Here is a 27,786-nt window from a genome sequence, read left to right as displayed (position 1 = left end):
TCTGGTTTTTGTACATGCAGTTATCAAGCTTAAGAAAAAAGCCTTTCCTCCTCTATATTCTTACTTATAGTTACTCCACAAAACTATCTCATTGGAGTGGAGTTAAATCAATAAAAACTCTGCTATTCTCATGCTTAGGAAACAGCTGAGGAACTGCTTGTGCACAGGCCCAGCATTTATAACGATCTTCTTAGGGAGCGAGACTGCCAGATACAGAAACTTGCAGTAATGAGCCCTAAATAAGTACCAACGAGCACGACAGATGTTGTTTGCGTTTTGGGGGTTTTTGGTTTTTTGTTTTTTTTTTTTAATCAGTGGGTCTTTTCTGCTGTTCCCCATTATGCACCTTTTTCCACCTGAGTGACAGGAAAAAAAAAAAATAGCTGCCATCAGCTGAAAATGCCTTTGCCTGAAGACTGCTGGATCAGGACCATCCCCATGGCTTTGAAATGGGAAGAAAAAGGAGGGGCTGACGGTCAACTTTCCAGATTTTTTTCAGAGCAACCGTGAAAGAGAGAAGGAAAAAAAAAAGAAAAAAGGCACTGAGAAAAAGCAGAAATTCAAGTAGGACTCCATCCTCGTGATAATTTTGCCAGCTAAAATTTAGTAAATGCTTCTGCCCTGCTTTCAGGAGGAGGTGATATTTAAAAGCAGGCTGCTGAGCAGTCAAAAGGGAGTACAAACAACTCCAAAAGCTTTGCCTATAGTCTCTGCAGATCAGCAGAACAAGGGGGACCAGCTGCATTGATTTTCATTAGAGCCTGATGACCAGGACAACAGCTTACTGTTTCGGTAGGACCAAAACATTCAACCTCTTCTACAGGGTATTTAATTTTGTTTTACTGCTACATGGCACTGGAGATGTTTGTCTTCCTTTACACTCAAGTCAGTCCTGCAAATCTATCTCACTGGCCTGGGAAGCATTAAAGTTTTAAAACTCTCTTAACTTTGATATTTTACCTTTTTGCTCTTCTGCGTTTATTTGCTCCAATTTTCTGTTTGACTTCAAATACTTCCTTTTCAGCATTTCCCGTGACTTAGATTGTTTCAAATCTGTTTGATGTATCTGGCTCTTCAATTATTGCAAACTTTGCTTTTTAGTTTAGTCTACTTGTATCTGAGCTTTTTTTCCTCAAATTAATTTATATGTTATATTATCTCTATACATTCTTTTACTGTGTGATTTTAATGTTAAAGTACATTTCCTAAGCTGTATTTTTACACTGCTTCAATTGGTTAGCTAAATTTTATTCCTCATCCAAGTGAGGTAAATAAAATTACTATATAATGTTGAAATAAAATCTTTATTTTCCTGAAGCTTTTAACATTCCTGAAAGATTTTAAGGGTTTAGATTTAGTTGGTTTTGGAATGGTAATATTTCTCTTCAAACTTCAGACTTTAATTCTTTTTCTAATTTGCCCTGTAAGTTCTCTCTATAGCATGCCACAAAAAAAAAAATAATTCTACCCTAAGTGTATAAACCTCCATTAGTATTCATAATACTGTATAATTTTGTGCAAGTTTAGCAAGCAACAGTTGCTTTGCATAGTTAACAAGATTTGAAATGTAGAGATAATTTTATTTCCATTTGCAATACCAGCATTTTTCTTCCAACCTAAATTTCTACAACAATTCTATCAATTTTTAGTGACTGCAGTCACTAGAAAATGAGCAATAAAATTGCTCATTTTAGTATATTTGTTATTTTCCTAACCAGATGCACTTCCTACTGTTTTCCATGGGGGGGGGGGGGGTCTACTTTTTTTCCTGTTTTATTTCTCCTTGCATATTATACAGCTCGCTCTCTTTTGACTTTCAGCCATATGATGAAAGAAAAGGATAGCTCATCATGTTGAAAAGTTCCTTTGCTGCTTCACTGGCATTTTTGTAGTTTGTGGGCCATCTTAATATAAGAAACACTTCTGATTGAGACAGGAAGGATTCTTTAGCGGTATTATTTTACTGTAGAGTCTGCCCCCTTCCTTTAGAGTTACACACATTTTGTTTTGATAACTTGAAGTCTCTCCAGTCTACATTGTGGGCAGTTTTATTCACAGCCTCTCTCAAAAAGGTCTTTTGACGCTATTAGTGTTTGGTGCAGGGGGACTGTTGTGGTTCAGTTTTGGTGGTTGTTCTGGGCTTTTTTTGTTGGTTTATTTTAAAAGAACATGTCTCTTGTTCGGCTTTCCAAATATCAAAGTTGCACTTCCCTATGCATCTCCCATTTTACGAATTTTTTTTCCATTGAAGCAGGCTTAGAAAGTTTTCACAAGCATCACTAGCATTGTGCGAATACACAAATGATCACAGATAGGGAAGAATGTTATTTTTCTTGTACATGGAAAAAAAACCCCACAGTTCACTGAAAACTGAAGAAGAATTTTGCCAGCTTCAGTATACGTTTTTATCTTTAGTATTCCCTTTAATCTCTTATGCACAGACTTATAAGTAGAGCTAAATGCATAAATTAACCTCCAGTATTTTCCAGAGTAAAGATCTACTAAAATCCTTGACTAGATAGTTAACACCTTATTGAGTGTCCACGCTCATGTGGTATACATATTTGCATAGAAGAAATACTGCATAACTTCAAAGTTTTAACAACATTTCTTTAAACCAGCAAATTTCATGGAAAACCCCACAGAGTTCTTGAACAGTGTTTGCTTATGAAATTTGTTTTTCAAACTACACTTTCTCCTCAATCTTCTTTGACTCAGGTGGTTAAAATTTTATTTAATTTGAAAAAAGTATATCAAATTTGAGTTAGAAGGAAGTAGAGGGCAGCACTGAACAGTGCTCGACTCAGGAAGCACTCACTACACCTTTTTCTTTTGTTTCTCTCTGCCTTTTTTAAACACTCACGCCATGAAAGAAACCACCTGAGATGTCTTCCTAAGAATTTGTAGGTGAGAATGCATTACATTAATAATAGCATTTAATTAAGCATTTCAAATCCATTCAACACAATGATTTTAACTGTTTAGCAAAATGTTAAGTACATTTTCTTCCTGTCAATACAAGTATCCCAGTTAGAAATGCCTAAAATGAGTGTACACATATAAGCCTGTTTCTAGTCTTCCTGCAGAGTACACTTTTTAGTGGATTTTGCCAGGTTCTTTGCAAAGATATCTGTAACTGAGATATTTCCTGTCAAGCAACCCTGAAATTGGGAGCTGTGCTCAGAACAGCTGCAGGTCCAGTATGCAGCTGCTGATGGCAGGAGGTATGTTCTTTTAGGGGATACCCTCTGGGAAGGTTGCAGCTGGCAGTGACACCCATGTTTCTTGGTGGTGGTAACACGTTTGCTTAAAAGAAAAATTATAAAGGTGACTGATCCCACTTTGGGAACCGTCTGCAATGACCCACAATGAATCATTGGTTGTAACATGTGGTAAAATGAAATAAAGCTCTGTGCTGAGCAGATCTAGTGCACTCCTGTGATCAGTTAAAAACAGGAGGTAGAAAGAAACCACACAGACACCTTTCTGAGCCCAAACCGTGCAGAATCTACAGACTTATTTCCTATCTTATTTCTTACACAAAGCAGCAGAGAAGAAACTTCAGGCAGGTCATCTGAAAGCAATACTCTGCATTTCAGGGGACACAATGCATGAAAAAAATAAGTACATTGCAGTTACTACATATTTAAAGTATATATATAATCCCTAAATAATATCTATGCACACATTATTTAGGGATTCGCCCTGAGCTTTTTATCATTTGCATGTTGAATTTCAAAGCTTGTTGTTTCAGTGTATGCTTCCCAAGATTTTGGGATGGGCCACTTCAGTAGTCTGACTCAAAGCCTGACACTCTGGAGATAAATATGATTTATTTTCCTAGAGCTAAAGAGGTTTCAGAGATCTCAGGATTTAAAGAAAAAGAAACAACACACTTTGGAAAAAAAAAAAGTAGAGAGGTAGGCCAAGTTGGTAGGAAAACTGTAGTGCCGTAACTGTAAAAGCAGTATCTTTGTCTCCAGGATTATCTGTGAGAAGCGTGTCCCCAGCGTACCCTAGCTGAAGTGAATATCCACACTCCTGGCACAGAGTCAGAGTCTTGTAGGACCATAAATAAAACCGAAGGTCTAATCATTAGTTAGCACACAACACAGACAATGATGCCATTTCCAGCAATTTTGCTTAGAATTTGTATTCCTTAGTAAAAAAAATATATATATATAGAGTTTCTATAGTAGAAAACCCATATTAGCCTGTGCATAGATTTCTAAAGCATAACCATTAGTGAACCAGAATAGTCCAGATCTTAGAAATTTTTCAGACCTGGCTTCTACTTCTGGTGACTTCATCTCACTATACCTTTGCCATCTTGCTTAAAAACCCTTCTGTCACCCCACCCTCCCTCCAGCCCTGCCAAGCATGTTCAGGAGCTGAGACACTCTACAGTTTCTCTTTGGTATTAAAGAGATTGAGCTTTGAGAACTCTATTTAGACTTGGTTTTCAATTCCTTTGATCATTTTTATGATTTATCCAAGCCCTTTCCACTCAATTTGTGGCAGCAATAGCCATACCAATCTCAAATAAATATTCTCTCTCCAACTGAAGTAGGTCTTGTTTTCTCATTCAAGAACTACAGTAGCACTTTTGACAGCATTGTTACACTGTGACCTCATTTCCACCAAAACTCCCCAAACCTTTTGAGTCACTGCTTTCCAGAACAGTATGTCCCATCCTGAATGTACAATATTAATTTTGTTCTTAGATGTTTGTCCATAAGTTTTTTCATTCTTAGAATGCATGTTGTTTTCCTATGAGTGGTTTATCAATTAACGCGTATCTTCCAGATATTTGTCTTCATCCTCATTTCCCACTTATGGGCCACACATGGATTTCTCTTCTTCCATGAAGAAAGCTGTGCCTCGCAGCACTTTGCAGAGATAGTCCAGATCTCTCATTGATCTTGCATAGATACCCAAGACCGCTCCAACGTCTTTCTTCCATATGGTACACGTCTGAGTCACTGATGCCAGGTTTTTCAACACACAGACAAGAACAATGCAATTGATCTTATTCTTATTTTCTATTTCCTCATGTCTAAAAGAGCGCACAAGTGCAACAAATTGATTTGCGTTAAGTTGCTGCAAACTTTAATAGCTCCAATTGTTATTATTTGTCCATGCCACAGTCAGGATAGCACAACCTTGCCCAGATGTGGAAGGAATGCCCAGAAACCTCTGTTTTTCCCCATAGCCACCAGTGATCATGCCAGAAAGGTCTCCTCCCCACCACCCCATTCAGCACTTTCTCAGCTGTGGCAGCCAACACGTGTCACCAATATGCGAATGGTACCTTCAAGATGAAATTATGCTTATTACCAGACAACGATTAACATGAGTCAGAACCCTCTAGTTTAGGATGTCACAGACACAGGCAAGCAGAAGAGTAGGATATTTAGAAGTTCTGTTACACATGGAAAAGAAAAGATTTTTCTTAATCTTTTTCAAATTTAGCCCTTTAGTCACAGCCCCTTCAAGTTTCCCTTTTGCAAGTCCTTATGCCATCAGCTAAGAAGGAATTCCTGCCTTCTCTGTGGCATCCAAGGGAAGCAGGGAGCCCCCAAGGAGGCATCTCCCAGCTCTTCCCCAGCAGCCTGACCCCAGGTTACAGCTGGGCCATTTGGAACCAGCCTCAAGCACAGGCAGCCAAACCACCAGCAGCAGGGAAGAGGCTGCAGACCCTGTTGGTGCCCTCAGGGCCCCAAGAGTCTCTCAGATACAACATCCTGGACTGATCACCAAGTCTGATCACCACAGCTGCATCTTCTATGCACGTACCACACAGTGGGAACCTCTACCAACACTACATCTCCTATTACTCACTTTGTTTTCCATCCACTGCAAAGAGATATCATATGGTACTCAGCACTTCTGGTTCTGTTACGTTCACTGTGGAAACTCCCCATTCTCTGACTTTCAAACAAGTCACTTACAAGTAATCAGCAGAAAGAGCCAGAGAGTGATTTTATTCTGGTTTTACCATCAGATATAAATCAACCATTGTTCTTATTTATCACATCATCACCATTGCCAGAAGGATTATTGTTGGATTATTGAAGGGTTTCTGAAGCTAATTCACCATCAGCTTCCACCAGTCACAGATCAAATATCTCATAACTCATACCCTGTTTTAACAAAAATAACTTCACCACTTAGATGTCTTGATTATAACATAAAGGCCAATTTGTTCCTGAACATGCAAATGGAACAAAACCCAGGACAATAGAGGTTTATAGTGAATATAAATAGGAAATCTCACTCATCCACATCTGTAAAGCCTGTATCTAGTCATGCATAAGAAGAGGGTAGAAGGATGTGGGGGAAAAAAGTAATGTATCTTCATCAAAACAATATATAAGCTCTTACAAGATAAGGGGATAAGTGTTTCAAATAGTTGTTTCTCTGGAAAATGAGTATGGAGCAACAATAGTTTCACAGCTTCCTCCTTCACATGGTCTTCAAAGATAGATATTTTGCCAGTTTCCCATATTCTGAGAACATGCCTATCCTCCTAGAGGCAGTTCCATAGAGCTGGAAGGAATTATAACTTATCTCTCTCCCAAATGAGCTAGGAGAAAGACTGAAACATGCAGAAAATAAGGGACAGCCCAGAACACTTAAAGAACACTTTTCATAAAGTGCCCCAAATCCCAGTCCAAAGGTGGAAGTACATTTTCAAATAATCAGAGTCCTGTCCCTGAGCTTCAAACAACAGAACACTGCTCCAAAGCAGTTTTAAAAGGATAGAATACTATAAGAAGTTGATGTTAGTAAAAATAAGTTATTTAAAAACAGTAAGCAAAATGATAATCTGTGGCAGGCAGATTAAATTTCAAGTAGTGTCTGGAGATAAGCCCTCCTAATAATGCTATATATCTATTACATCATAGCACATGACTTGAACTTAAACAAAAAATAACAACACAGAAAAGACAAACATTTCCAAAAAAAAGTATTCAATTCATTATTGAGGTAAAAAACAGATATTAAAACCACTTTACCTTCCACCAGTCAATCAGAAGACAGGTACTGAAGTTGTTTTAAATCAACCAGTCTAAATAACTTGCCACAAAGCATTTGACATGCTGGCTGATGAACAGGGAGCTTCTCATAACTGAGATGTACATTCAGCATGGAGAGAGAGAGGAGCACTCCTTCCCCCTGAAGTCCTTAAGGTAGGAATCCAGGATTCCTTCTGTAATCAGTGGGTGGGTTGGTTGGTTGATTCATTCATTCATCCATCCATCCATCCATCCATCCAAACTCAACCCCAACCCCAGTTTCATCCCATACTGATAGAATCAGTTGCTCCTTGAAGGAAGGCTAGATAACCAGCTTAAAGTAGGTGCTAACTGTTAAGTGGGTGAAGCTGGGTGGGAAGCTCATTTTCAATAAGACATACAGCATCTGTATCTCTAGCAATGAAATTTTGTAATCATTTTATTATTCTCTGCTGGTATCCATTCTAATTTAAATGCATTTTTGTTCCACATGGGTGACCAAAATTGGACACAATACTCTAAATGAAGACCAGTATCTTGGACCAGAAATCCTTTCATATCTCTGTTACAAATACTTTTCTTGATACACACTAGAATTGAATTTGCTTTTTTCACAGCTGCATCACATTGTCACTCTTGGTCATGCTGTGATCAATACACCCAGTTCTTCCCCTTCTATGATTCGAAATCCAGAAGCCAATAACTTTAGAAATTTTTTTGCTCTCAGGCTTAAGTGTTTGAACCTGACCTCTGCACTATTGCATCTCATCCAATTTCATTGCTTCATTCCTTAGGGTTATCCAGCTGGAGATGATGACACGGTAGGGAGACAATGAAAGAGTGCAAAAGGAAAAAGAACTAAATGCATGAAAGGCAAGAGAAATTTTTCTAAAGGAAACTGTGTGAAAAGCAACAGGGCACAGTGGATCACTGAAAATGAAAGGAAACAAAAGGTAGAACCAGAAAATAGAAATCAAAGGAGTAGAGGAGCAAGAAGGGTAGCCTGAGTTCAAAACTTGAAAAAAAATGTTAAAATTAAAATTGCACAGAAACTTCACCACCACAGAAGTCTCTCTGGTGCACTTATTTCTGTACAACATATACAATTCATTTTAGTAAACTGATTGTGGTTTTGGTATAGAGAAACTAGAGAAAAGATGGTGCAGCTTGTGCTAGGCCTCTATATTTGGGAATGAAAAAAAATAAATACACAAAAGATTAGAGATAAGAGTCTGGAAGAAAGAACAACAGGAATGAGAACAAACTGAGAGAAGCCCTCCAATGTCAATTGCCAGTTTGACTTTGGCCAACAGTATTTTATAGCCTTGTTTTCAATTTAAAGGAGAAAAGCAGAAATTTGGATGTAACAGACTGGCATCCCATAGAAATTTTAATCCTATAAATTTGTGTCATCTTTTTTGTTTAAAAACAAGTTAAGATTGCACCATTTTATAGAGGTGAATAAGGATTTAAACCCATTTAATAAAAAGGGAAAGTTGAGCTCTCGTGGTCACCTGGCCACAGCAGGGAGGATCTTGGTGTCCTGCCATCACACGATGCTCCATGCAAGGGTCTCGCACAGGCAGCAGGAACACATGCTTGTCTGGCAGCATTTTGGGAAGATTGATGAAATCCCTGAGTAAAAGGTATGTAACCACTGAGCTTCACTTGCAGTTTTGGCTCCAGGGTAATTTTTGGAAAGCCTAAAAGAAAATATGTAGGCTGGAAGAGAAACTTAGCTGATAGCACTAAGAGGTATTAGAGGAGAACTACAAAAGTAGTCTCAACTATTGCCCTTAAAAGAAAAAAGACTTGGACCTAAATTTGCTTGAAGTCCAAAAAAGGTTGATTTTCACCTACAAACATGTCCATCTTCATAGATAGCATATGGATAATTTTTTAACCTGAGCTTATATTTAGACCCAAGCACCACAACTGCATGCTTTACATTTTTTTAAACAAAATGCAAACGCAAAAAAAAAATGCAAAGATAGAACATGAAATAATGAACGAAGTATCAGGCTGGAACAGAATCTTGAAACATGGAACCTGTTTTCCACAATCAAGGACAATTTTTTAAGAGCTAATCAGAAAAAATTTAGAATGGAAGATGCCCAGAAAAAAGTACACAAATGGGACAATCAAATGGTGATATTTCCCCTGGCCCTTGACTAACACAAAACAGATATTGTGGGGGAAAAAAAAAAAATTAAAAAAATCAAGAATCATTGACTCTTATAAATATGTAATCATGTTCAGAACAAACACAATGGCTATTATGGTTTGTGTAAAATGCATTTGTGCAGTGATTTTTATAGTTAGGTACAAGAGATCCACATAAGCATAAATCTGAATTCCTGATTCAATGTCAAAACTCATTGGTAAGTGGAATTAACATTGCTCTCATGGCTTTCAGAGCAGCTGAGTTTGGCAGAATTCAAATGCTGTGGTATTTATAAATGCAAGTGATTTGAACTACTGAAAAACAAACCCTCCAGAGATATGCCCATGCAGACAGATGCAAACAGTAGGACTGGCAGTAGCCAAGAAAGTTATCTCCAGGCAGTGTAGTGGTGTTTATTATACTACATCTAGCTGTATGTATTGGGTCTGGCTGAGATGGAGTTAATTCTCCCCACAGCAGCCCTCATGGTGCTGTGCTGTGTATTGGTAGCTAGCAAACTGTTGATAACACACCAGTGTTTTGGCTACTACTGAGCAGTGCCAGCACACATCAAGGCTGACTTTCCAACATTTCTTTTTCCCCAGCAGCAGGCTGGGGGTGGGCAAGATCTTGGGAGGGGACACAGCTAGGACAGCTGACCCAAACTGACCAAAGGGATATTCCATACCATATGACATCATGCTCAGCAGTAAGAAACTGAGACTAGGGGTAGGAACAGGGTGGGGGCATTCGTTGTTTGGGTTTTTTTTACAATGTTTGTCTTCCGGAGTAAGGGGCACGCTTACTGAAGCCCTACTTCCCAGGAAGTGGCCAGACATCGCCTGCTGATGGGAAGTAGAGAATAATCTTTGCTTTTTGCTTTGCTTCCGTGCGTGGCTTTTTGCTTTAGCTACATTAAACTGCCTTTATCTCGACCCACGAGTTTGGGGTTGTTTTTCTCCATCTTCCTTTCTCCCCTCCCTGCCTTGCTGAGGAGGCGAGTGATAGAGTGGCTCTGGTGGGCACCTGGCCCCCAGCCAGGGTCAACCCACCACACTGTAGTGAAGCAAAGAGGAAAACTTGGAGTATTTTGAGGATTTCCTATTATGATCAGTAGCAGATGGGAATATATGGGATGTTTCCCACAGGAAAAAGCCTGTTACACTCACCCGGCACTTAACGTGAAAAGGAGGGGCTGGATGTGCACACAAGGAGACCCACTGTACTCCATTTCATCTTTGCCATGGGTAGTGAGGCCACAAAAGTACTTTACCTATGATGATTATTGGTAGTTAGGTGGTTAGGTTGGGATTATGTTTAAGTGACAGTTGCGCATTTAGCATCACATGCACAGGGGGGCTGTGAACAGGGGAGACACGCTGAAGTTCAGCGGCCAACTAGTGTGAACTGCAGCACGTGACTCTCAATGCAAAGACACCCTGGAGACACCGCATGAGTCCGCACAAGACTGCTACAGATGGTATGATGACAGAGGTGATATCCTGCCGGGCACAGTGCTAGCACTGCCGTGTTGCACCACCCAGAAGGATACAACCATTGGGTCTTGGCTGCATGGAGTGCCCCAGGCATCCCCTTGAGCCTCACACCTCTGGAGATGCACACTGGTTGGGTTGCCACGTCACCGGTGAAGGATCTGCAGGAAGGGGTTAGCATACTCAGTGGCATCCAGAAGGACAAGGCTGAACCCAGCGTCCACATAAAGGTGGGAGATAGTCAGCCGAGACACCCTCCTGGAGATGGAGGTCCCTATCTACCACACTCCAAAGGTTTGTTGCTTGCTGAGGGCTGAGATTTGGGAAGATGCAGAGAGACTGCCAAGGCTCCTCTGGACCCTCATGCTATTATCCATTGCCCACCAACAATGTAGGAAAGCTTTGAGCATATCCAGAGCAACTCAAGCAGTCAGTGGAGCAGGGATATATAAAAAGATGAAGTACTTGATGTCTTCCCCAGACTGGTCAGGTCTGCTTTTGGCCTGAGCCTAGAGGCAGAGCCTCTGGGAACACAGCATTACCACTGCAGAGGAAGATACAGTGCACAGGGCACTTAAACCAGCTGGACATAGAAAAGTCCATGGGACCAAGCAGGGTGCATCCCAAGGTGCTGAAGATGCTGGCTGAGGTTACTGCTCACTTTGAAAGGTCATGGCAACTGAGGGAGGCTCCTCAAGCCTGGAAAAAGAAAATATCACATCCATCTTCAAAAAGGGCAAGAAAAGGATCCACAGAACTACATGGAAAGGAGACCATATTGCTCAATGTATTCCCTGAATTCAGCAAGGCCTTTGCTAAAGTCTCCCATAGTCTCCTTATAGCCAAACTGGTGAGATATGGACTGGATTAGTGGATCATAAGGGAGGTGGAAAACCAGCTGGTGCATAGGCTTAAGCACAGGCTTAAGGGTGGTGATCACTGGTATGAAGTCCAGCTGTTGACCAGTTACTAATGGAGTCCATCAAGGATAAAAAATGGGGCCAGTACTACTTAGCATCTTTTTATTATTAATCTAGTTGATGGAATAGGGTGCAGTCTCAGCAAGTTTCCCTGTCATATTAAGTTGGTAGGAGCAGCTGATGGGCTGAAGGAGCTGATCACATGAGAGGTTTTATGAACTCTGTCCATGAAGATATTCAGGTCTTGACTGAACGAGACTCTAAGTCAACTTGATATAATTTGGTACTGGTTTGAGCAGGATAGGACTACAGACCTCCATATGTCTCTTACTGCCTAAACTACTCTACAGCTCAATGGCAAATGACTTGTCAAAGCTGATTTAAGGAATGTGGTTCCACAGCACCACAGAGATTGCAAAAGTATCTCACGTAATAAAATAAAGACAGAGGGGTGCATGGTTGTTTTCTCCAATAGCTGAGCAAGAAAGGAAGAGGAGAGAGTTCAGTACTGCAGAATAATGTTGCCATAAGGCCCAAAAATATGTAGTGGCAATGAATAAATTCAGGCTGAAAATTAAAAGGAAATTTAATTTCTATATGGAAATTAAGGAGGGAGATATGGAAGGGCTTTACAATTGGAATAACAGAGGTCTACCTAGTCTTGAACCTACAAAGAGACGAACATGTGCTGATTGTGGGGGATAACAGTGTATTGGACTCAGCAATTCAAGAAGTTCCACTCAGTTTTTTCTTCCTCCAGCCTCAAGAGCTAGAGCGTTAACAATCACACCAAATGGTTACAACATAAAAAATTTCAAACTGGAAAAAATCAAAATGGAAAAAATTTGCAATCCCCTTCTTTCACACCTAACAAGGTGGCCAAACTTGTGTTAATTGTTCCAAGCATTTTTTTTTTCTAAGGTCATCATGTGTTTGCTCTTAATCATTTGATTCAGTTTCATTCTAGCTTTCTAACCACAAACGAGTTTTCTGAACAGTGGATATTTTTACTTTGGATTTTTTTCTTGTGGAGTTTTTCCTATCAATTCTGATCTTATGGAAATCTGTTTTCTTGAAGTCCACTGCTTTAGTTTGCTCCCCTCTCTCCTTTGTTTCTGAAGACTGAACTCTGTCAAACATCTGTATTTGCTCTTATTGGTTTTTCTACACTATGAGAAAATTTTCTACAGGATGTCTGGTTTGCTGTTGTAACCTTCTGCTATTAATCTTCTTACTGTTTTTGAAGATTTCAGGTTTCTTCTCCTTAATTCTGTTTTACCACACATATGCTATATATACTTGCTGTGTTCTCTCCCTCATATTCCTTGCTTTTTGGAAAGTTCACGTTAATTTCCTGAACGTAGAGTATAGAGACTCTATCTAGGAAATTCTAGTTTACTTATTAATATTTTTATGAGGAAAAAGTGTGGTCCTAGTGATAAGCCTCTAACATCAGCCTCAATTCAAACCCACAACCATAACACTTTCCGCTTTAGCTTCATTGTTCCTGGTGCCAGCAATGGCAACCCCATTGCTAAAGGACCATAAAGTCTGAGATTGTCATTACTCACTAGATAGCTGTAAACCTGAGCTGAACTCTGACTCCATTGGTGGTTCTTGTTGGTATTTAGCCTTGTAATGTGTGAACGTGTCAATGATGTGTGTGAAACCTGTCTGGAGCAAAAAGCAATCTAGAAGTGATTTTTTTCTATTGAAATCAAAGTAATCATACTTCTTCAGAATGACAGACAACTTGCCTTCCCAAATATATAATACTCTCACAGTTTCTTTTAATCACTGTTGGGCCACTGACAGGTTGGGGTTTTTTCTTAACTTTAGAAATTTCAGTTATTTTCAGTAACACCTTGAATCATAGATGAGGATTTCTCTGCTGAGTGGTAGATTAAGTAACGTTTTATGTTTAACATTAGTTGAGGAACTCTTAGACCTTTAGCTTCCTGACAGTTTTCCTCAACAGTTGTCATTTTGTTCAAGATAGCATGCTAAAATATTTGCCACAGCACATTTCCTCAATTGTTTCTCTATACATTCGCTTTCACTTATGCTATAGTAGCTAACTGAGCATTTCTTAGCAGCGGGACCCCTGAATAGCTTTCAATTTTTGTAGACAGCTTAGGGAATTGTGCCAGGAATTAAAACTTGTTTGGCACAGCTTTTACAGTTGTTGCACGTATACACTTTTCCATTATATCCAGCCACAGCAGACGTCGTCTTTATGAGGAGGATGAGAGAAGAACCAAGTAGTCACCTCTCTTCCTAAAAAATTTCAGGAAAAAGTCATGGCTGTAATGTTTCCTCCTTTTTTGAGAAATAAGTTTCCCCTATCACTAACGTGGGTGATGCATCGTCACCCAGCAGAATAAATGAAGGTGATAAACCTCAGAAAACATTTGGAGATTGAACTTCATGGGCAATCCCCTAGAAACCCTTTGCCTCAGTCTGAAGTGCAGGCTGTATAAAACAACCTTTATTGGTCCTCCTCCAACAACGTGGACAGTGTATAACAGCTGCCAAGTTGTACTTAAAGCAAAATTTTAATAGATCAGAATGTCGAGGAAAACGTATTCCCTGATGTACCTGGGAAATTAAAAATTTCTTGTGTTTTTGTTGTTTCAGTATTTGGCTTTTGCAATTGCATTGGAAAAGCATGAAAACTTGATCCCCAAATGTCCTAAGAACTCAAAAACCAGAACACCGCAGAGGTACAGAAAGGCACTGTTATTTTCCTTCTCGTGCTTCCAAGGGACCACCTCATAACACACAAAGGCTAGAAACCACACTAAACCAACCAGAATTGAGCATATGTGTATGCATACTACATAGCCACATTTTCATAAAGCCGCTGTTAAGCTCTCATTCAACTTTTCTCATATTTCAGTGGCATGCAAAAGAAGGGTAGATGTGTTGGGTGGGGCTGGCAAAGAGCGTGGGAAGGGGATTGAGGAATTCAGGTGTCCACCCAAGCAGCAAGTTGGCCCTGTGATCCTTCTCCCAGAACCTCAGAGGTATATGAGAGGTTCATGCCAAAAGGAGACCTAAGATTTTCAGCCCATTTCCCCAACATTGAATGAAACAACCCAAATGCATTGAGATTCAGGTTAGACTCCAAAGAGGGCCTCCAGGTTTATTCTGTAGGGAGAGCTTTGCTTGCGTTGATTTTATTTTAAATTATTTTGTGGTTTGAGGATGAGTAGCAGCTATTTCTTTGTGTTTACTCTTGTGTTTTTACATCTTGACAATTCACTTTAAAGCCTTGAAAAAGCACATAGCTTTCCGTGCAGTCAACCCTAACCTGCTATTAGGAAACTAATACTGCAGAGGAACCGCTGTAGCTGGGGTCAGTGGGGTGCTGCCTGGAGCACTAGTGATTCCCATTTTTCTTCCCAGGTGGATTCATTCCTTTCCGTCCAAATGCTCCCTAACATGCCATTTCCCTTTTTATTGCTATTCCTTTGCTGAAACCTGATGGTTGAGATGGGATTGCTCTGGAAACTGGATAGGATGGTTCTAGGTGACCATGAAATAATCACTCAGAACCTCCCCAGTCATCCTATTAACCTCCACATTTAATTTCCTCCCTTTTTCAGTCTCTCTCCATCTTAAAATCTCAGTATCTTTCAAGACATCCACTAATTCTTGCTTTTTTCCCTTGCATTCCCTGTTTTTCTGTCCTACCCTTTTCAAAATAGGAGCACAGCAGCAGAGCATAGATGAAGATTTGTCAGTGAATTACTGAGCGATGTACAAAGTTTTCAGTATTTTATGTTTCTTTGTTCACGTACTTTAACATTTTATTTTCCTAAACAGCTGTTTTCAGCGATTTATAATGATGCTGGTTTATTTATGAGTTGGTTCAAATTTGTCAGACCTCCTAAGAAAATTTCAACTTGTCCCTTCCAGTGTTTATGGCAGACTTCACGTATGAAACTGTTGAACTGTTCACTCTGTTGCTGTGTGAGGATAAATCTCCAAATAGAGTGAAATCAGCTGCGACAGGAAATGAGTTCCCCTCAAAAATGTTGAATGTACAGGGTGTTTCTGGGGAAATCAAATTTCTTCATGAAGACTTTTAATATGACATCACAAAATATAGATTAAAAAGAGACAAAAGCTGTTTCACATCATGTGTCATTTTCCAAATTTACATTCAGGCAAAATGCTTGAGAGAGCTAACAACTGGTGTGAGTATTAAAATACCTTATTTACATATCAAATATAATAAGCCAAAGCACAGAGGAAATGGCATAGAAAAGAGTACTGCGATCTCCGATGACAGTCAACAAACTTTTAAATGATTGCTTTTGTTTTGTTTTTAAATGTACTTCTGTCATTCCCTTGACAATAAAGGGCACTGCCACATGTTAACTATTTACTTACAGAATTTGCTGAACTGTGACTAAAGTTCAGTGGTTAGATTTCAGCACTGTGCAAGACTAAGTCCTCACAAACAACAATTAAAAAAAAATCATATGTTAAAGTTCTCCTAGCAGATTTTAGCTTCATTAAAGCAATAAATGGTAACCCTCTAAAGATACTACTATTAAAGCAATTTACTTCTCCATTGTTAGGAGGTCAATAGGAAAATAAACTTTTAAAACTATATGTTCATAGAAAAGCAGATATGAAGTTTGCTGGAGCTAAGGAAAATAGTTTGATTGCCTTAAACAGCATCTGATGAGTCCCAGAAGGAAAAGTAGGAAAATAATAAGCAAAATTGGAAAGTAAACCTCTCTTTAATGAGAAAAAAAAAACCAAACCAAAACCAACAACCAAACCCAACATCAAAGGGTTTTGTTATACGGTGCAAAAGATGAAACCCAACATTACACTTTTTTCTCATCTTCACCTCTGATTCCACTTTCCACCTCTTTCACCTTTTCATCAACTTTGCTGCACACATCTAGAGGCCTACACTGCTTTAAGGAGTGTTACCTTTCTAGCCACTTGGTATAATTTTCAGATCAAATGCATATTCACCAATATATGCATTTTTCAGGTTGAAACAGTCACTCAAAGGCTGTAAAATTCCTACCACCTAAGTGCTTTTGGCAAAAAAAAAAATCATGTGCACAAGAATTCAAATGAACACATGCAGCTAGGTTTGCATTTTAACACTAGAGCATGTTCAGATGTCACTGTTTGAAGTGAACAGATGCAAGCTGTAAAATTTTACTATTTTATTAAATTTGCACAGGCACAATTGCATTCATTGGCAGTTTTGCTGAGATAAAGAAAAGGAAGTACAATGGAAACAACATTTTGGGACTGTCGTGGTTTAACCCAGCAGGTTGCTAAAACGACCACACAGCTCTTCGCTCTCTCCCCCATGCTCAGTGGGGAGGAGAGTCCAAAAAAATAAAAAGGTAAAACTCATAGGTTGAGATAAAGACAGTTTAATAGGACAGAAAAGGAAGACGATAATAATAAGAAGAAGAATAGACTGCACAAAACAAGTGATGGAGAGCACAATTGCTCACCACCTGCTGACGGGTGCCCAACTAGTTCCTGAGCTGCAGTCGCACTCCCAGCCAGCTTACCCCCCATTATATACTGAGCATGACATCATATGGTATGGAATATCCCTTTGGTCACTGGGGTCAGCTGTCCTGGCCATGTCCCCTCCCAGTTCCTTGTGCATCCCTGGCCTCCTCGCTGGCAGGGCAGTGTGAGAAGCTGAAAAGTCCTTGACTTGGTGTAAACATTGCCCAGCAACAACCGAAACATCAGTGTGATATCAACATTATTCTCATCCTAAATCCAAAACACAGCGCTATACCAGCTGCTAGGAAGAATATTAACTCTATCCCAGACGAAACCAGGACAGAGACAGAAGAAGTTTATTTAAGTAGTACTTTGGGGGCGCGTCATGGTTTCCCTCCAACAGACAGTTATGTGTCAGCTGTGCCAGTACTCCAGATGATGAAGCACTGATCTGAAAATTATAGGTATGTTAAAGACCGTAGCCTGCAACTAGGCTAACAAGTTGCTTTAAAAGCAAAATTTACAGCATGAACACCACTATGTGCAAATCTAAACAGCTTGCTCTTTTCACCCCAGCTCAGAGCATGGAAAGAATTAGAGCCCAAAATGTCTACATCAAACTGTCATAGACATGTCCTGTGTCATAGAACCATAGAATGGTTTGGGCTGGAAGGGACCTTTAAAGGTCATGTAGTCCAATCCCCCTGCCATGAGCAGGGACACCTCCAACTAGATCGGGCTGGTCAAAGCCCCGTCTAACCTGACCTTGAACATTTCAAGGGATGGGGCATCTACCATCTCTCTGGACAATCTGTCCCATGTTTCATTACCCTCACTGTAAAAAATTTCTTCCTTCCTCGGACGCCTAGATCCTGTGAAAATCAGCATACTCTAATGTTAAACAATCTAAGATTTTTTAAGTAATATATTTTATTTGACCAACTGCATATTTAGAAAATGCACACGAGCTCTTTGGTACAAAAGCTGTTATATGGCTCTTTTTTGAATTTGAAGCATACACCTAGAATATGAACATCACCAGGGATGCTCAGGTTGGTAAAATTGGTTACATAAAAAGAAGTTCTAATTTTGATCTGAATGGTTATGGTTATAACCTAAATGGTTATCTACCTATACAGAATATATATCTATGTGTTAGAACAGTCTTTAGAATGCATCAAGAAATCTCAGTCAGGTTTGACTATCTTTTGTGAAAGGAAAAAAATAAAGGGGTATCCCCCTCTGCATAGAAAAAAAATTCAGGCTAGGTTCCTGACCTAGCAAATATATTCACGTACTTCTCATTATTCATAGGCATTTACCACAGGCAAAGGCTGAACATGTGTATAAGAGTTTGCAAGATCAGAGTATGTAAAAAATGAAAAACAGACATGTCATCTTGATTCTTTACTAAATTGCAATAGCTGAAAATTCAAGCCCACAATTTTACCATCACAACAAATTTTCATGGTAGGACTTGTTCCTTTCGTTTATTGCAATTTTTATTTTCTTCTAAAGATGATGTACTTTCTCCTCTTTTAGACGATTTGTGACCAACTTAAAGACTCCTCCCATCTCCTATTACAAAATTTTATTCAACTCATTCAAAGGACATGTCTATCCACAGTAATGACTATGATCCAGCTTGGGTCTCAACTTTCATACCAGCTTTGAACTACACTAGCTGCATAACATTTGAAATACAGACAAAGCAGCACTCAGTTCCCCGTAAGTTAATCGTCTCTATCATAAAACTCCAAGCTCAGATATATCTATTTCAGTTGCAGATGTCTAAATCACAAATGATCCAGCATGTGCACCCCTGCAAATCCTAATAGAGTCCTAATAGATCTGGGGGCTTATCCTCATGGCACAGCTATAACCAGCAGTGAAAGCAGCATTGATGTGCCCAGCACTGATTTGTTACATCATCAGGGCCTGTAGAACAGACTATTTTAGAAATGAGCCCAAACACTTGGAATTAGAGACATAATATTCGACATCTCACAAGGACGAGTTGCTCAGTGGAGGCTATAAAAGCGAGCGTAATACAGGCTCAGACTAGCAGCAGTGATTAGATTGAAGCTCTTCCAAGGCAGAAACTCTTCATCTTTTAACTCTCTGGTAATTTAGTCATTACGACCAGATTAATTGCTCAAAACATTTGATTTCACTCCCTCTTTTTACTGCTACTAGTAGCTTTTCACTGACAAAAAGCTACCCATAAATCTGGAGGCTGGCAGTTCCTCTGGGGGAAGGCTCCCATAACTGACACAGCATAAAACTAATGCACATGGAAATAAAAATCAACTTTGAACTTCAACAGTGTTAAGAATCTACAAGCAAAGGAGACCAGGATTTTGATACGCTCTGTGTACCCTACACAGCTGCACTGCATCACGCAGAGGTTGGCCAGGGCCAGTGGCTTTCTTCCAAGGTGTATGGCCACGTTCTGCAAAGCTCAGGTTTCTCCATAAGTATGTTCAAATCCCACAGACTTTGTTACATCTTAGAAGTTAAGTGCATACTAAACCCTAAGGCCCATAAACGCTTTACAGCACTGGGCCTTTTATAACTTGCATGAGTTATGGCTATGATTCACCATGGGATCAGAGTAGCCACATCAGGGTATAATAAAACAATGTATTGCTTCATGACTTATTTTTAAAAAGAGAAAGCAAATAGGAAAAATAATTTATGTTTTTTTAAAATGATCATTATCTTTCTAGGTTTTCTAGCACAAATTTGTAAACAAGATTTTCTGTGAAAAATCTGTTTATGTGATTGAGCAACTCAAGAGTGATGGCAGAAGTTCTTCTCGCCTTGGTCATACAATAAACACCACTGTAAAACTCAGTGGGGAGAACTCACAGTTTTTGGGAAAATAAATGTTTTGATAACAAAAAAACACGAAAAAAACCCCAAAACCATCTAAGTGAGCTATATTTGAGATAGCATTTCACCACTCAGACAACTGGAGTCTTAGGTATTGTGATATCAGAGGCAAAGTGCTAGAAACAAAAGAATTGTTCAAGGTATGTTGCTAAAGTTGCACAACATGACAGAAAAACATTGCCGAGATTCGTACCCTTGTGTCTCTTCTACGTGCAGGTTTTGACCAACTTTGGTTTTCATGATAATGGCATTTTTCCTCCCCAGGATGGAAAGTAAGAACCTCTTCCTAAGCCTATTGCTCTGCTACAGTTGGCTCAGAGCTGCCGATTCTCATATGGTAATTGAAGAGAAGAAAGAATGCAATCTCTCAAGGAGCAGCAAAATGAATCTCTCAGATCTCCCACCCATCTCCATAGTAGGTTAGTAAAATCTGCCATTTGGTGACAAATTAAAAAAGATTTGCAGGAAATTCAGTTGTTGATTAGCATGGATTATTTTGATAGCTTACTGCAACACTGCAATTTCATACAAATGTCTTAGTAGTACGCAGAACTGCAGTGGCAATGCGGCCACAGCATCCAAGAACAGTAAATGTGGCAAACTACAGTTTAGAGTAAAACAGTAATAATAATAATAATCAGACAGCTTATTTTAGTTTTACAAATTTCACTTCAAGTCCTATCATACTGTAAGCCATTTTACATTGAAGTGTTTTTTCTGTTAATATGGACATTAATCTTCCTTTGAATGTCTAGTGCAAATAGAAAAAGTGAACATAACTTTTTATTTTCAAATCTGCTCTCATGGCAAGAAATCAACAGTTCTCTAAGGTTTTAATATAACTTCAATTTACCTGTGTGCCAAGCGATCTTTAACCAGGGGAGGAAAAGAGCACTGCAAGGGAGAACCAGAGATCATCTACTTATCCAAGACAGGACCAGTTATGTCCCTACCTTCCCTGGCCTGTGACCATCTGTCCTGTTGGGGAAGAACCTTGTTAGGGCAATGCTTAACTCTTTTCTTCACAAATTTTTTTTTCCTAGCATCTGCCATAACTCTTCCAATGTAATTTAAACCAACTTTTTTTATTTCAAGAAACTTACATGTATTTGAGGATAATTAGCTGCAGAATATCATGCATAACTGTGACAAAATTTTAATAATTCAAAAAATAGAGCTTCTCTTGTTTATCTCCTTTCTACAGGCTTTTAGGAGTTTTATGTAAAGACGGTTGGTTTTTTACCTTGTTTCCTGTATTTTTCTCTGCACACTTGCTCAGGACAAAATTTCTTTAAGGAGAAGCAGTTGCCCCACGCATGCATTTCCAATGAAATCTGAACCTCTAAATCCTGAGTTAACTCAAGGTTATTTAACTGCAAGTTTATTAAAGTTTGTGCTGTTCTGCAGCCTCCCAAGCCATATCATTTCATGGTCCTTGTGGTCCTAGATGCCTTCAGTCTCACACTTCCAATAATTATTTTATTCCAATTAAAATCAGAGATATAAAATACATTCCCTTCAGCTGATTTTTCTATCTTTTCACAAAAATGTGCCCATGCCTGAAACATGGCAGATATGGCCATATTGCTTTGCAACAGACATCCAAGACCACAAAAATCCCCTAATGCTGTCAGGTTCTTTTGCTTTGGATGGTTCTGCAATGCCTCACAAAAACCCACCCTCCCTCCCTCTCTGCCCCATTTGGTTGTCTACAGGAGACACCTCCTCCCACTGGAGCAGAGCATCCATGTGTCCTCACTGCTCCATGGTGAAGCCCAGCTGCTCTGCTTTCCCATTTTATAGTCAATAGGAAGATGAAGCAATTAGCCAAAGTAAGAAAAGGAATTCACAGCAGACTAAGGGGCTGAATCTAAGAAAACAGCATAACCTCCAGCTCATTCTTCTCCTACATCCACGAAGATGATCCGAGGGCTGGAGCACCTCTGCCATGGAGACAGGCTGAGAGAGTTGGGGTTGTTCGGCCTGGAGAAGAGAAGGCTGCGGGGAGACCTTAGAGCCCCTTCCAGTCCCTGCAGGGGCTCCAGGAAAGCTGGAGAGGGGCTGGTGACAAGGGCAGGGAGTGACAGGCCAAGGGGAATGGCCTGAAGCTGCAGGAGGGGAGATGGAGATGGAGATGAGATGTGAGGCAGAAATCCTTCCCTGTGAGGGTGCTGAGGCCCTGGCAGAGGTTGCCCAGAGAAGCTGTGGCTGCCCCTGGCTCCCTGGCAGTGTTCAAGGCCAGGTTGGATGGGGCTTTGGGCAACCTGGGCTAGTGGGGGGTGTCCCTGCCCATGGCAGGGGGGTGAAACTAGCTGGGTTTTAAGGTTTTTTCTCAACCCAAAACGTTGTATGATTCTCTGCATACAAACAGAATGACCATTTGACACCGAAAATGCAAGAATAACTCAGAAGAGCAGATCTTGGCATAACACTCACCTCTTCCATAGTTCACTTGTCTTAGCTGACTGTTCCAAAAAGGAAAAATACAGATGCAAACCCCATTGTAACATCATTGGCCAGGGCTGCACTCACTTTCTTTGGGCACGAGGCATTTCCAGAGGTATCCCAAGGAGTTTCCGCAGCCCACTTGTTCAAAGGCGAGAGGCCAGTCTGATCCTCCACTACCCCACACCTAAAGAATATTGAATAAATACAAAGTGAGTAATAAACCTGAGACAAATCATTAATCTTTTTCTCATTCAATAGAATCTGACCTAAGTTTTTAAATAGTTTCTTTTGGAGCTGAAATGGCACATGCTCAAACCTTTCCGGGTTTTATTTTAGACAGCCAGGAGCCATATTACCTCCATCACTTGATAACTAAAATAATTATAACTTAATAAACTAAATATAAATTAATTGAAAGCATGCATTAATGCATGGCATATGAAAGTCCCTAGCCATGACCTTTCAAATAGGTGGAGAAAGCAGGTGGAGGAGAAAGGACACACACTGACACTGTTTTGCGGTTCTGGTTACCAGATCAAGGGACCTTCCTGGTGACAACTCCCGCTGAGAGCAGGAGGATGATGGCAGATCTCACCATTGTCACTGAAGTCAGCTGGGAACAATGTCGCCTGCCTCACTCCAGCGTACTGTAAGACGTAACTGGAGGCCCATCCTTTTCCCCTGATTTTTGCCGGGTTCATACACAGCAGCTGGGTGAAGAAATGGAGCCGTGCCCTTCACGGCGCTGGGTGTCGAAATGAGTGGGAGAGTTGCTAGAGAGAGAGAGAGACTGCCTTGACGACAGTCCTGCAGAGGATGGGGACAGGTTGAAATGGGAGAAACTAATGCAAATAGGGGAAAACAGCTGGAAAAAGCAGCCAGAGAGAAGTGGGAAGGGCAGGCGCAGAGGTGGATCCTCCAGCCCTGCTGCTGCTCCCTCTGCCTGCAGCCCCAGCAAAACCCCCACAACACTTGTGGGGGGGGGGAGGATGAAACCCAACCGCACGTGGTAATGTTTATTATAACCACAGCGTCACGGCAAAAGGCTGACAGGCTGGTCTTTCCCATCACTGCCACAGAAACAACTAATTAAGAGCAAATATTAAGAGAATGTTTAAATAACCACAGCCTCCTCTCCCCTCCTGATACTGTCAATTTCTTTACGATTCATCAGTTATAATTTGTCCTGTTAATATACGTATTCTATTCTTGTATAAGGTAACAGAAAAATTTGTCAGCTTGGTTTAAACATTTTGGATAGAGTTTCCTATTTGAGTGATGTTTTCTTATATCAAGTCCTATTCTTCTGGTTGGCCACACAGAACAGAGATGAAGGCACTCACGTTACAGCTCAGTTTTTCAATATTGCTGTAGCCATTCTTGAGTAATAAAACTCATTTGCAATCAGCTGTTTACACACCTGTCAATCAATCACAGTGCTCATGGTATCAAAAGATATGTCTGGCTCAAATTCAATAAACCCAAGACTGGACTTGAATCACATCTTGAAAGGTGAGCAGAGGATTTGCTAGCATCAATTAGTAAAACATGCAATCATCTAATTAATACATGATTTTTATAGTACTTCAAATTACAGTTGTATCAACAGGGGTTAGAGGTGTCTGTTATCAATATTTTCACAAGCCTGTATTACATTTTCCCCATATTGTCACAGATGAGATTTGTAAGGAGCTGGTCAGTCAGGCAGCTGTTGCAAATACTGTCAGTAGAGCATGAGGAATATGAGATTAGAGGCCAGCTGGGAAAAGTGGGTGTTTTACCCAACCCGGAGGAACTATAGAAGAGACAATTACAGCAGTTGCCTGTCAAAAAAAATCTCTACATTTCCCTCTCATCTGCCCACTGGGTATCATTTTCTTCTCTACTGAATTCCCAGGAATAATTAAAGCACATTTACATCACACCAATGTTTAAATCTCTGTTTAATGACATCATATACCCTTTAAATGAACATTATCAAAACAATTGTCGTGGTTTTGCCCCAGCCAGATTTTATAGGCAAAGCAATCTAGACAATCCTGTGCAATTCTACTATAGAAAGTTAAATTGACGTAGAATTAAATGGCTTACAAGTATCTTGGTTACCATCAGAAAGTTTCAAAGGGAAGCATAACAAACCCAACATAATCTGCCAGGTGGAACCGGATCTAAACCACTAATCCTAGTTAGTGCAATGCCTTTTTAAAGGTGTGCTTTTAATAAGTGACAATAACTACATGCCTGAAGTATAGGTCTTCCTCCCACTGTTTCTTAGAGATGTATAACCCTCACTATAATGATGCAAGGATAATAAATGAACCCCCCCCAAACAGCCCAAAATGTGTATTCTTCATTCTATAATTCTGTAAATCCTGGCAATTATTAAATATTCAAAAATGTATGGATAGTAAATACTGGAATAGACAAGGGGCCAGCATTCATCAATGGGGACATGTAAGTTTTTTATGTCAATCATTCATAATATACAGGTACTGCTTATTATAAACGTCACACGCACAGAATAGAATCAAAAATACCATAACAGATTAGTGAGCTGGGAAGTGTCTCACAATTTAAGAGTCTTGCTGTGTTAGATCCCAAGACAAGACTTAGTCATGAAGTTTATATATAGTAATAAGTAGCATTAGAGCTGATATGATAATAACAACTGCAGTAAATGCTATTAGCCCTCAGGGGATAACAGGAGGAAGTTCACAAATACTAGTGATTTGATCTAAAGAAAAATAAAGTTACCAAGTCCAAACACCTCCCCCTAAATTTATCACATCCAAGATTCAACTCTACAAATATTCACAAACCTTTAAGAGCTATAGGCACATTAACGAAACACCTTTGCAAGTAACATTTTGTAAAACAAGATGGTAGGTGAAAAAGGAACAAAGAACTGAAAAATGAAAGGTGGCATCATACAGATGAAGAGTTTATGCCAAATCAGCAAAGAGTTTTTTGCTTGTGAAAACCAGCATACACTTGTTAATTCCTGCCAAAGTTATGCAGGTAGCACCACCTTTTAACAGAAAAAAACAAATGGAATTCTACAGATTTTTCCTATTTTTATTCACACGACTAATGCACAGAAGCAGCCCCATCTTTTACACAGGGACCTTTAATTATATTAATCTGAAATTATTTTCCTTCTTTGCATTTGACCAAACAATGTGTAAAAAAGCCCTCCCAACATACAAACATCAGTGCTCTTCTGCTTCGCACGAGCAACAGCGATGGCACGAGTTCAGACATGCTATGTGTAAGTGAGGACGGATCCTAGAGATGAACGTCTTAGGAAGTGATGAGGTGGAAACGCAGGTTATCTGCCTTCTCTCGCAGAAAGATAACATTAAGCATCTCAAATAACACATGTGCTTTAAAATTGATTTAATATTATCTTGTGCTACTCTCTTTGAAGATTTAACTAAAAGATCCCAGAAAGTCAGCAGGAAAGAGGCAGAGAACAAGAAATCATCCAAGGTAGGTGGCTGTTCAGAAAACATTGTTGAATTAGAATGGTTTATTACTTCTATAGTTTTCCTCAGTCCATTCATTTGCAACGCTTTTACAGCCAATTCCCCAATTTAAATAATTTACATACAGTTTTTGTAGCTCTAAATACTGTAAAAACAGATACAAAACATTAATGGTGGAAAGCAAGCTATGTGATCTTAGATTAGTTGCAGGTTATTGTCTGGGAGTCTTGTTGGTTTTGATTTTGCTTTGATTTTTTTGTTTGTTTTTTAAAGTCCTCTCTTACACAAAGGTACTTTAACCTAGAGCTGGTTTAAGTATTTGTAAAATTATTTAGACATCTGCCATAAAGAGGTATCATTCCCAGTCACACCGTGTGGGTTAACTGTGCAGGCTCTGCAGTCCAGGGGCACAGACTCACTATCTGCTGATTTTTAACTGCAGGTGCCAAAAAAATTAAAGTAGAGGCATACCAAGAAGTTGGTATTTGGTTGAAAATGATAACCAACTTTATCAGATCAGTAGATTCAGATTGATAGATTTCCTTAATGTGATGTTATCCATAGTTCTCAAATGTGAAGTATTACATGGGCTAGACCTCTATATTTTAAAGATTGTCTAGAAGCGTAGAAAATAGCATTTTTACTTTATTTTTAATATGTCATGATAGCCATTTATAGCCACACCAGTTATTGCTGCAACCAGAAACATTTAGAGCTCCTTCTTTTCCTTTCTAGTTGATGTCTTGTGTGGTTAACCTTTCTTGAAATACTTCCTAAATTCACAGGATGACCCAGGTTGAAAGGGGCCTCAGGACATCATTTAGTTCAACCTTCAGCTCAAAGCAGGACATTCTTGCAATTGAACTTTGTCAAAGTATTTTGGCTTAAAAGCTCCTAAGGTACTCAGAGACCACAGAACATTTTACCTTAAAATTGAAACTCCTGAGAAACTACCAAGTTAAAAAAGTGCATAGGGTGCCTGTAGCTGGAGAGCTCCAGAGATCTCTCCCAGGTCCCAGGCACATGCTGATCAAACCAAAGTTTTCCATCATTCCAAATCACAAAGAAGCACCACTCCTTCGGTAGGCTGAGAGATATTTTTCAGCTCAGCTGTGTCTGCATTTAAGGATTCCCATGCACAAATCTGATGCACAAAGGATTACCGAGCTCTAAAGGCAACTTGACAAACAAACCACGTGAGGTAGAGCATTGCCATCACCTGCCCTCAGCCTCACAGCTCAGGAAACAAAGTGGGTACCAGCCCCACAGATTGACAGGGAGGTTTCACTCTTTCATTTGAAAAGTTTGGGGATCCATGAGTAATTTCTTTGTTTTACTGATAACATCATCGTCTTTGCAGATTCTTGCATCCCTTTCTTCGCTGCTGCCACATTCTTCCCTACAGAGCATTTTCCAATGCTCTATCCAGTCATTTTTCTAATTGCTCACAATACAAGGCTCATGAGGTTTACCATTTTGCTCGGTAGGTTGGTCTCAAGCCAGCATTTCCCATGATCCAGTCCCACCGCATCTCTATATTGCTACTAACATAGATCTCACTGCTAGCAACCTCCTACTCATCTCAAGCCAGAAGCTCCCACAGTTCACTTTCTTTGCACCTATGCTTTATTCTGACCCATACTTATTTTACATTTATATAAATTTTCATATTTTTTCTTCTAGAAAAATGCTGAACGGAAGATATCCCCGAAGCCAAGGCCCACACCAGCTGCTGACTGTGTGCCAAACTTCAAAACCTGCAAACCACACTTGAATTCATGTTGTAGCTACTGTGCTTTATGCAAATGCCGAATTTTTCAGACCATCTGCCACTGTCTAACGTTAAACCCAAAGTGCTAA

General features: G+C 39.7%; 1 protein-coding gene and 1 long non-coding RNA gene across 4 annotated transcripts in view; one reads left to right on the top strand and one right to left on the bottom strand.

The window, feature by feature from the left end:
- Window positions 1-23,248, bottom strand: part of LOC142604095 (uncharacterized) — a 65,736-nt gene extending 42,488 nt beyond the window's left edge. Inside the window, exons 1-2 of the long non-coding RNA XR_012837992.1 lie at window positions 23,037-23,248; window positions 22,430-22,625 (exon numbers count right to left, since the gene is read on the bottom strand). This is a non-coding gene — a long non-coding RNA (uncharacterized LOC142604095). The remainder of the gene's footprint in view (window positions 1-22,429; window positions 22,626-23,036) is intronic.
- Window positions 578-27,786, top strand: ASIP (agouti signaling protein). 3 transcript variants are annotated; one of them, XM_075768378.1, is made up of 5 exons: window positions 578-792; window positions 1,821-1,952; window positions 20,258-20,412; window positions 25,869-25,930; window positions 27,610-27,786. In XM_075768378.1, the coding sequence occupies exons 3-5, from the start codon at window positions 20,259-20,261 to the stop codon at window positions 27,784-27,786; spliced, it is 393 nt and encodes a 130-aa protein (XP_075624493.1). In that variant the 5' UTR covers window positions 578-792; window positions 1,821-1,952; window position 20,258. The 3 variants fall into 3 exon arrangements, with proteins under 3 accessions (XP_075624493.1, XP_075624495.1, XP_010307344.2); XM_075768380.1 differs by lacking the exon at window positions 1,821-1,952; XM_010309042.2 differs by lacking the exons at window positions 578-792; window positions 1,821-1,952 and having other exon boundaries at window positions 20,232-20,412.

The sequence above is a fragment of the Balearica regulorum genome, chromosome 16 (assembly GCF_011004875.1).
Source record: "Balearica regulorum gibbericeps isolate bBalReg1 chromosome 16, bBalReg1.pri, whole genome shotgun sequence".
NCBI lineage: Eukaryota > Metazoa > Chordata > Aves > Gruiformes > Gruidae > Balearica > Balearica regulorum.
The sequence above is the reverse complement of the archived record's forward strand: the minus strand, read 5'-3'. Positions and strand labels throughout refer to the sequence as shown.